The following is a 10,836-nucleotide window of genomic DNA, read 5'->3' as shown; positions in this document are numbered from 1 at the left end:
TTAGCAGGCGGCCAGACCTATAGAACATATCAAATATGCAAAAGATTGTGCTGTATCTATGAGAAACTGAATTCAATAAAACTTGCTTCCACCTACACTTTTTCTTTAGTATAGCTGTGTAACTCCCCGCCCCCCCCCCAGCTTATTACAGATAACAACCAAAGATGGACACCAGGGAATTGTTTTGCAACTTGGAACAAGGAAGGTAAACTGTGTGTGTTTTGTCTATGTTAATGGATCATTGGTCCCATCATATACGGTAATTTAGCAGCCAAGTCCACTATAAAACATCCATTCAAAACTTTTATTTAATTATGTTATGGAATCAAACACGTTCATTTTAATGAAAGAAAAGGCAAGCAGCTAAATCAAGATGGAGTCCGGCATTTGCTATTCCATTACAGTTCAAAACCTGCAACAGATATACTGATTTAATTAATGGTGGGGAGATGAACACTGTAATCTTCTCTGACTTTAATAAATGCAATAGTGGCTTGTGATTGTGTGTGTGTGTGTGTGTGTGTATATATATATATATATATTACGACAGCTTCTCTCGTTTTGCCCCTAGCAAGAACAATTACATTATATCAGATAAATAGCAAAACGTTCCTTCCTTAAAAAATAACATATGCCATTTTGCTTTCTGCGGGATTATCTTGATGTGGGTAGTTGCAGGTGCTTTCCGAGGCAGAGTAATTGGCAACTTTGCTTTAACAAATATTTATCTTGCTGGCAGGGTTCTCAATTATGAATGAAAGCCTAGTTCAAAGGTATTGCTTGAAGTTGTAGTGCGAGAGGGGGTGGAATTCATACAAGGATGTGATTGGCATTGAACAAGAATGAAGCATTGTATTGTGTGATTCATAGCACTTTTACTACATCTCTCACGTTCGCTGCCAAGAAAATGTGGGCTTTTCTTAGGAAAGTGGTCAGATGCTAATGCTTTTTAATTGCATACGTGTCTTTTTGCTCCTGATGCGGAGACATGACACCACTCATGCCTATTCCCGAGAATCACACACGTCTCCCGTAGCAAAAAAAGGATTTGCAGATGGTACCAAGAGTTACAAAGCCACACACGCTATCAGTAACACACACTATCAGTAACTGTTACAATAGTAATGCGTGCTGGAAAAATCATGCTCATTTTGCACCTGCTTTCAAAGAGAAGGGAAAGCCATATTTCATTAAAGTCAAACATAAGGAGGTGAACAAAAGAACAAAGCCTCGTTGGTGAGTTATATCTTGCCCAAGAGTGTATGTGTGCTTGAATAGCAGCACTTCTGAAGATAACATCACCAGGGGTCAAATTCTAACTCAAGAGGAAAGTAGACCCAGGGGTGTAGTGTAGGGGGGGCAGTAGGACCATGGCCCTTTGTGCACAATTTTGAGGGGTGCGAACCAACCCCCCTCCACATGCTGGTGACCTCAGCACAACCCTGCACAGTGCTCCTCTCCACGAGCATTGGGGGGGGGGGGTTTCCCACCAATGACCATGTTGGTTGGCCGGGCTCCCCTCTGCACAGCTGAACAGGAGGCGCAGTGTGGCCCTGGTTGGCTCCAGTGGGGAGGTTGCTCTGGTGGTGAGGGCTGGCATAGCAGGTCTCGTTCACCCTCACCTCCTGGTGTGTGCCCTCCGCCCTGGGCACTAGCACGCATGCTATGTTGCTGGCGGGATCTGCACCCCCTCATTTGCGTACATGGTGCTTTCCATAGAACAGGTTTAATGGGGTTATGTGTGTGTGGATTCCCCCCCCCCCAGGAATTGATGCTTAAAATATTGCAAGTTTAGTGCATACATAAAGAATCAGACTCAAGGAGACACAGACATTTGAAAGATGTGTACACCAATATGAAACGTGTCTAAACAGGCCAGGGACCTGGTGGTGAAGTGGGGGTTTCTGCCAATGTTTTTTCTCTTGTTAAGTGTGACATTGCCTCAATTTGTAGTTTACTTGGGAAACCACTTGCCACCTGTGTCCTTTTTGACCGTGAAATAACACCTGTCTCTGAAATCGGGTACAATATGTGCAGCAGTTTCATATTTATTTATTTATACATACATATACATACATACATACATACATACATATATATGTGTGTGTGTGTGTGTGTGTATGTGGTGCCTTAAAGGTTAACAAGTTTATTATGGCATAAGCCATAATAAAATTTAATAACAATAAGCATATATTAGGGTTGCCATAATATAAATATAGTGCCCCCCACCACATGGTCTGAGGGACGGTGGACCGGCCTACGGCTGAGAAAGGTTGCTGACCCCTGGGTGAAATTCACACTTCACAAAAATCCTTTCGGCGGGGCGCACGCTCTGTGTGAATGGTAGATCCTTCCCCACCATCACACTAGACATCCTTTGTTCAGTGAATGCAAAACAAATGTCTCCACCCTCTCCCCGAGGATTTCCCAAGTTTCTTTTTTCACCCATTGAAGTTCTCTTCACCGGCCCCGCGAGCCGGGCATGTCCGCGCATGAGGCACAACCTGCGAGGACTACGCTTCCCAGCTTTCCCCGGGGCCGGGGGCGGGGATCGGCTCCGTAGGAGGCGGCTGCAGAAAGGGGGCTTTGTGCTGGGCTGCGCGCTCGTCTGTCTGTCTGGCTCGTTCGTCGGCTGCTGCTGCTGCTGCTGCTGCTGTTCCGCCGTCCTGCGCTTTGTGGGCGCTGCGCTCGCTGCCGCGGTCGAGAGGCGCCGGCGGGGCTCCCGGAGCAGCGGACCTCTCCGCCGGAGGAGCCATGCTGCTTCGCTCAGGCGGGACCGCTCGGAGTGGAAACTGTGCAACATGCAGCAGCTGAGAGCCCGGCTGGCGGCTCGCACCTCTCGGAGAAAAGGATTGCGCCGGGGAGGCGGAGAAGGCAGCAGGAGAGCATGAGGAGAGAAGACTAGGGAGAGAGACAGACAGATCCGGGCGGCTCGCCTTGCTGTAGCTTTGATTTATTTTATTTTTACCTCAGTTTTGTTGGCGGCGAGGCGGCTTGGGTTGGGGAGGGAGTCCGCTCGCCGCTTTCCTTGGGGGTGGGCGGGGAAGGAATAACGGAGCGGCGGCGTCGTGGGAGCCGAGAGCCGGCGGCAGCAGCCTCGCCTGGCGTGGCCTGCCTGTGAGAGAGCGGCGGACGGAGCTCCCCCGGCCCCGTCGCCGTCGCCATGGGCAATGCGGGGAGCATGGACTCTCAGCAGACGGACTTCAGGGCGCACAGTGTGCCGCTCAAGCTGCCCATGCCCGAGCCCGCGGAACTGGAGGAGAGGTTCGCCGTCGTGCTGGTGAGTGTGGACGGAGCCCCTTCTTCTTCTCTGACCCCCTAATGGAGACAGAAAGAGATGAGGAGGTGGTAGTAGTAGAGGAGGGGGCTTTTCTCGACCCACCCCCTTCCTCGTCCTCCCTCCTCGTTAAAAGGGGACAAAAAAAGAGGTGTGGAAATCCTCTATCCCGTGTGGAGATGGCTCAACTGCGCTTCTTTTCTCCACACGCACGCACACCCCCCTCGAGGGGGGAAATGGGTCGCTCGGAGTTGGGCGGTGGGCGCCCAAGTGCCTGTGGAGCAGCTGATCCATTGTTTGGAAAGGGGGAGCGGGGCAAGGGGCGGCAGGCGGAGCGGCTCTGCGGGCGAGTGAGGGAGAGAGTGAGGGGGCGTGAAGAGGAGGAGGGAGGAGGAGAAAGAAAGAAGTGAATGGGTTTCGCTCGCTCCCTCGCACGCCCGGCCTTCCCCGTTCCTCAAAGCGGCGAGCGGTCGTCTTCCGCCTCCCCCTCCCGCTCCTTCCCCGGTGAAGGGGAAGATGCGACCCCCGGTCTGCTTTTGCAAACTGTGTGATCCCGGAGAGAGCGAAAGTTATTGCGGTGCGGCAGGCGGCCATTCGCAGTTGCTGCTGCTTCTGCTCCTGAAGAAAGGTCCCCGTCTCGTTTGCAAGGGGAGGCTGGGGAGAGGGAGAGAAAAAGTCGGGAAACCTGGAGAGGGGAAGAGAGGGGAAAAGGCCGTCCTTTCCCGGTCAAAGTTGGGAAAACCCGCACGTTTTGTTGCTGTGGGCTGCTTGTTTGGCTGTGAAATTGGAGAAAACATGTCGTTTCCCGTGGCTGGGGGGCTTTTGCAGCCGGATCTGATAAAATGCACTTTCGGTGGGAAGTGAAGTCCCATTGATTTCGGCTAATTTGATTCGCGAGGAAACGTGCGTCAAGGTCGCAACTTTTACTTAAGCCCATGGGTCGTTTGGGGCGCTGGGAGCGATTAAGTCTTGGCCCATCCTTCGCCTTTTATTTCTCTTAATGGTTTAATAGAAGCCGCCTCACGGCAGCTGAGTTTCCACAGCAAGTTGCAAACCTTTTCCGTGAGATGAAGAGGCTGCGCCCCCCTCCTCTCTTTTGCTTCATACTGGCTTTGGGACTTTTAATTCCACTTTATGCACTGTAAAGGAGCTGGAGGGTGATCTTTTTCTCAGAATTATGAATTGATGGTGCCAGGTAAACGCGCAAAATTCTGACCTTTACATTATTATTATTTTAAACCTGTGTTTGGCACAATGGTTTCTAAGCATCATGTCCCTTCCCTTAAGTGCTGAAGCAGAGCTTGGTATTTCATACAGAAGCAAGGCAATCAACTTTTCAGTGCTGGTTTCTGTCTGTGGATTTGACTTCGCAAAACTAAAATTCTGCACGCTATGCCCATGAATATTTAGCAATCCAGCTATCAGTCAAAAGTGATTGTGCATACAGTGATTTAAAGAAGGAAGTGCTCATAGTCTTGAAGTAACCCTGAAAGTTCTCTTAAATTGCTTTGGGAGTAAGTTTGCACATTTTAAAGAAGTAAGGATTTCTCCTTTCAAGCGCTGTGGAAGTTTGCAGAGGGTTCAGGAAGCACGTGCTTTGCTATCATCATCATCATCATTCTTGTTTCTTTACCTTTGGCATAATTTATGCTGGAACTCAGCCACTGTAGCAGTGACTTGGGTGTGTGAAATCTGAGTTCACATCCAGCCAGAAGCAATGATGTGGCTCAAAGGAAGCAGACAGGAATACATTTTCTTTTTGTCTGTACTTGTACCACTCTTACTTTTGCAACTGCATCCTGCTAGATGGAACCTTAAGTAATAAAACACTTTTTTTTAAAAAAGGTGGCAATTAAACATGCAAGAGAAGTAATTATTTTTTTCAGGGGAAGCAGTGGTGAGATCATTTCAGTTATGTCAGGTGCTTTGACCTGCTTGAAAAGTAATCTTCCCCCTTTAAAACACACACTTTCCTACCACCTCTATCTGTTCTTGTACTAGAACAGGGGTTGGCAAGGCTTACCAGCTATGGAGATCGTCTGTGGGCTGGACCGGCGCAGCATGACGCCAGAAATTGTGTCTGCGCATGTCCGGGGTGCCAGAAAGCTCTTATGTGCATGCCCAGACCCTGAAAATTACGCCTGCGCAGAAGTGATTTTTGGCATCTGGGCATGTGCAGAAGCAATTTCCGGTATCTGAGCGTGCACAGATGTGATTTCTGGTGCCGCTTGGCGAGTCCCCGTGCCACACCGTGCTGTGCCAGTTTAGTACAGTGCGCGGGGGACTTGCGGAGTGGGCAGCTCGGTTCGGGGGTGGCTCGTGGGCTGGTAAAACGGTCTTTGTGGGCCAGATCCAACCCATGGGCCGCATGTTGCTGACCCTGTACTAGAAGATCATGTAAGCCTTGATGCAGAGGTGGCTTCGCTTATTAATTCCTGAGTGCTGAAGAAAGTCGTTGTGATATAGAATGATCTAGAACGCTTTCCCACTTACACATCTCTCCAGCTGTGTAGTTTTGCCTGCCTCATCAATGTTACCCATGCCTTTGTAAATCTGGATCATCCCGATAGCATTATTCCTTCTAATATAGTGAACTTGGGTGACTGAGCGCTTGTCCATCATTAGGAAGTGAAACAGGGCCACCCAAAAACAGAACTGATCTTTTTCATACTCCCAAGGTATAAATAAAATATTAGAAATTTTAAAAATGCTAATTTAATAATAATAATAATGATCACAACTGGCTGACATAGAAACTGTGAGCTTTCAGGAGGTACGCAATGCTGCTGAGAGTTGAAGACATCTGACAGCAGCCCTCTTTAGGGAAGTTTTTAATGTGTGACATTTTAATGTATTTTTAATCTTTGTTGGAAGCTGCCCAGAGTGGCTGGGGAGACCCAGCCAGATGGGCGGGGTACAAATAATAAGTTGTTGTTGTTGTTAAGCCTAGACCGAAAGGGTCTTAAGGAAAGACCTGGGCAAATTTGCAGTGTCAGTTGTGGGCCACATTCACTCCATTTAAAGCACTATGATACCGCTTTAAACAGCCATGGCCCCCCTCAATCTGGGAACTGTAGTTTAAGGGTGCTGAGAGTTGTTAGGTCGCCCCTATTTTCCCCGGAGAGTTACAGTTCCTAGAATGGTTTCATGATCCTCTTTCCAGGGAACTCTGGGAGATGTAGCTCTGTGAGATGAATAGTCGTCTTTCGACAACTTCTAAACAACATTTCGCAGGATTCTTTGGGAGAAGCAGTGGCTGTTTAAAGTGGTGTGTAGCTTCTTTAAAGGCAGGTGGGGCCAAACAGGCAATCTAGTCTAGTATCCTGTTCTCACAGTGGCCATCTAGACGCCTGTGGGAAGCCCACAAGCAGGAGTTAAGTGCAAGAGCACTCTCCACACTTGTGTTCTCAGGCAACTAGTGTTCAGAGGCACACTGCCTCCACCTATGCAAGGAAAGGGAAAAGGACACATTTCTCCGTTTCCTGCTTGTAGAACTGCATTCTCCCTCTTGCTATATAGTTACAAAATGCCCAGCCCTCCAGCACTATGTAGCACAGCAGAAGGAGGACTGGAGGAGGGTGTGGGGAGAAGTATATTGTATCCATTTTCCACTTTTGGAAATACTGAGGACTTAAAAAAAAAGCAGTTTGACTTTGGATATCTGGGGCTGATTTAAGTGCAAGGGGAGCTGACCCCTACACTGGAATTGCACCTGTTTTGGTTGAATGTAGGTAGAGATGTTTTCAAAGAGAAAACTCCAGGGAGTTAGTGGTAGGGCCCCTGTTGTTTTGAACAATAGGAGATGAAGCTACTTATGGCTGAATAAATTCCACAATAGTGTTCACACATCATGGTGCAAACACACACATAGAGGTCGGCAAGAATGCATGTTTATGGTGAGTGCAGAAATTAATCACAATATAATAAAATCAGTAGTGAATGCGGTGCTGAAATAATACAACTGTCTTTTCTGTGATGAAATTAATGGAGGAGGGCAGTGGATTCTCCAATTAAAGCTGATACCTGTTTTGATTATTTCTGATTAGACTCGCTCAGATCATCACACGAATAAGCCTGCTTGTGGAAGCACTGATACACCAAAACAGTTTATCAGCTTCCTTGCCCCAGATTCATTTCTCTAACCCACACCTCTCGCAACCGCCTTACTGATAACAGATAACCCTTCTTCATTCTACCTGGGGCATCTCCAGCAAGGTGATGCTACAGAATCTGTGCAAGTGATGATCGGCAGTAGGAACTGATCTATGCGCACACATTCCATAGCATTGCTGTCCTGTGCAAGAGACCTCCCTGTTTGTGTCTTGGGACACATTGGTTTCGCACGGTGCATATATCTAGAGATAGGTCTTGTTATTGAATAGAAGCATTGTGTAATCAGTCTGTGTGATTGGCCACTGTGTGAACAGGATTCTGGCCTTTGGTTTGAGCCAGCACAAGGACTCTAGCCCACCTCTTGATCTGAGGGCTTCTGCTTGTCCTGTGCAACTCCTGCTCCATGTGGACATCGACAAACCAATACAGACAAACCAGTACAGCATTTACATGTGTTGCATCCCAAGGAAATAGATTCATAGGAACTGGGGTGGTGGGGATAGGACAGAAGTTCAATGTGAAAGTCAAATGCCACTGCTGCCAGCTTGTTGGTTGGCCTGTTAACATGAATTAAGAAGTGCATTCCCTTGCTAAAATGGTTGGGTTGATCTGGATTTTCCCAGCAGAACTCTCCTTAGACAATGTCAGCTTTGTGGGTGAGCTTTAGAATGTTGAATAACCATGAAGCCATCCAGCAGCTTAATTCATTCGTGTTATGATTGAAATGTCAAAGCTCTGGTTGTGTTGGCAAGAAAGGCTGGAGGACCTAAAGTGAAAGCCAATGATAGTACTACCCCAGATTCACCAATTCAACTTGCGTTGATCTTTCGCTTTCCATATTTGTATCTCGGAGTGAGCATTAATGCACCCTTTTCCAAGAGATGTTGCCTGCATATTCCCCTGTTAATGACGCCTGCAGAATGCCTCTTTGTTTCTGGCTCATTTAAGATGTGTTTGAAGCCAGAAAGTAGCAGCAGCACAATCCTGCTTTCTTCTTTTTATCGTTACAGAATTTCTAAGCAGCCAGTGGAAGATGCCAACTGCTCCAAAATCTTTATTTCATTTGACAAATGGGTGCAAATTGGTAGCTGAGGTCTATCCTAGTTCTGTTCTGTTCTTTTTGTTTTGTTCTTTTAAATTATTGAGTTATTTTTATTGTCAAATTCCAAATGTTTAATTTGGCTAGCTTTTGTACACTAGTTTTACTTTGATGAGCTCTTTTGATCTGGTTATTTTATCCTCTTAGCCATATTAAGACTTCTTTTTAATATGTTTTGATATTGGGCACCTGTGTATTGCCACCCTCAAGAGTGGCTATTAAACCAAGGAGTGCATGTGGGACTTCATTTCAGCCAGATTTCATGAGGGGCTTAGCTCTGGAACATGTCTTCACCCCTAGATCATGGAAAGTCATATCAAGAAGAGAATCTGCAGAGTGGTATTTCACCACCACCAAATGTCCTCAGTTAGCTCCAGGCATCTAGAACGAGAGCTTCTATTTCAGAGAGTGTGCCTTCCAGGCATGTGTGAGCCTCAAAACCTGACATATCATTTTAGAAATTAATTGCTGAATACAGCAGACCTGTTCATGCATCTGGACAAATGCATGTAGACATGTGGTGGGGAGGGGCACACATGTGAGCCCACTTCCCAGTGTCACTTTTGCGTCAGGTCCTCTTATGATCCTTGCATGTTGAGAGAGATGGTCTGAAGGTAGAGAATGGGGGTTAAGCAGAATTCTTAAGCAGAATGGGGATGCGTCTAGGCACGTTCTCCCCAACTGGGTGCAGGAAAGGAGGCTGTACATGCTGGTCTGTTAGGGCAAATGGGGCACTGCCCCATTAACCTAGGTCTCCCCTCAACCAGCAGGGACGCAGGTGGCGCTGTGGGTTAAACCACAGAGCCTAGGACTTGCCGATCAGAAGGTCAGCGGTTCAAATCCCTGAGACGGAGTGAGCCCCTGTTGCTCGGTCCCTGCTCCTGCCAACCTAGCAGTTCGAAAGCACATCAAAGTGCAAGTAGATAAATAGGTACCGCTTCAGCGGGAAGGTAAATGGCGTTTCTGTGCACTGCTCTGGTTTGCCAGAAGCGGCTTAGTCATGCTGGCCACATGACCCGGAAGCTGTACGCCGGCTCCCTCGGCCAATAAAGCGAGATGAGCGCCACAACCCCAGAGTCGGTCACGACTGGACCTAATGGTCAGGGGTCCCTTTACCGTTACCCTCTCAACCAGCCCCTCTGCCCGTCTTCTAGACTAACAACAAATCCAGGGAGTGACACTGCATGCCAGCATCCCCTTCCTAAGACTCAGTGTTGCCCTTATAGAACTCTGCAGGGAGGAGAAGCATGGGGATGAAACTAGTATTAGGTGGCTTTGCCTGTCATTGACTTTGGCTTCACTTCCTGTTGGTCTCCCTGCCATCCTCCCTACCAGTCGCAATGGGCAGCAGCCACCCCTGCATGCTGGGATGTTGGGGGCAGAGTTCTGTCTTTCGTTCTTCTCTGCTCACCACTTTAATCTCACATGTGTTCATCCCAAATGAAGTTTTAGGTTTTGAGATCCTGGATGCCTGAATAGGGCTGATACACCTAAGGAATGTGCAATGAGATATGTTTAGTCTGCATCTGGGTTGAGCAAAGTCTTGGCCAGACTTTATCTCATTGAAATCGGTGAGGTCTGTACACTTAACAGTGTGGTTTGTCCTCATAGATTACAACATGTCCTGTGCGTCAGAAATAAATATACGAAAAGTGGTGGCTCTGCATCAGGCATGTGTTACATTCAACCCATAAAGTTAAGTAATGCCTACCAACCATACAGGTTGGAGGGTAACAATTTCGCCTTCCTTTCTGAGACATTAGGCACAATCAGCGATACATTGAAGAACGCTGTTAAGCATGTGAGCCACATTGATTTTAGTATAAAATGTTTTAACTAAGGACTGCTTAGACTTCCAGTTTTCCATACTTGAGTGTTAAAACTATGAAGCAGGCATAGTTATGGTGTGTGTGTGGAAACACCCAGTTCATGCATGCTGTCAAAGGTCTGGCTGCATGCCCTTCCATGCGTAATACTGCAAATTGCACATGGGCAATTCTTAATCATATGTGCAGCCAGAATCCCCAAGCATCATAGGACATTCTGGGTTTCATGTACTGTGTATCCTCCATCCCCTGTTTACATTTTCAAGCTGAGAGTTGGGGGAAAAGGAATGTCTGAATTAGCCCTCACTCTCTCTGGTGTGTGTGCACAAATAAAGTTATGTCTCGGTCCCCAAACGATAAACCTTGTAGCCATCTTGTATTGAGTCAGACCATTGCTCTGTAGGCTTTTTCAAGCAAGGGTCTCTCCCAGCCATACTTGGAGATGACATGGATTGAGGATGGGACTTTTTGAGTGCGAAGCATCATCCCCTTCCAATGAGGCATGAGCCCTTCCCCAAAGG

At 47.5% G+C, this 10,836-nt stretch overlaps 1 protein-coding gene across 7 annotated transcripts in view; it reads left to right on the top strand.

The window, feature by feature from the left end:
* Window positions 1-2,545: 2,545 nt before the first annotated feature.
* FMNL2 (formin like 2) overlaps window positions 2,546-10,836 on the top strand; it is a 187,060-nt gene continuing 178,769 nt past the window's right edge. For all 7 annotated transcript variants that reach the window (XM_083406874.1, XM_083406876.1, XM_083406875.1 and 4 more), the window contains exon 1: window positions 2,546-3,280. In XM_083406874.1, the coding sequence (XP_083263000.1) occupies window positions 3,164-3,280 (117 nt within the window). In that variant the 5' untranslated portion in view covers window positions 2,546-3,163. The remainder of the gene's footprint in view (window positions 3,281-10,836) is intronic.

Source organism: Podarcis tiliguerta, assembly GCF_965153285.1.
Source record: "Podarcis tiliguerta genome assembly, chromosome: 1".
NCBI lineage: Eukaryota > Metazoa > Chordata > Lepidosauria > Squamata > Lacertidae > Podarcis > Podarcis tiliguerta.
The sequence above is the reverse complement of the archived record's forward strand: the minus strand, read 5'-3'. Positions and strand labels throughout refer to the sequence as shown.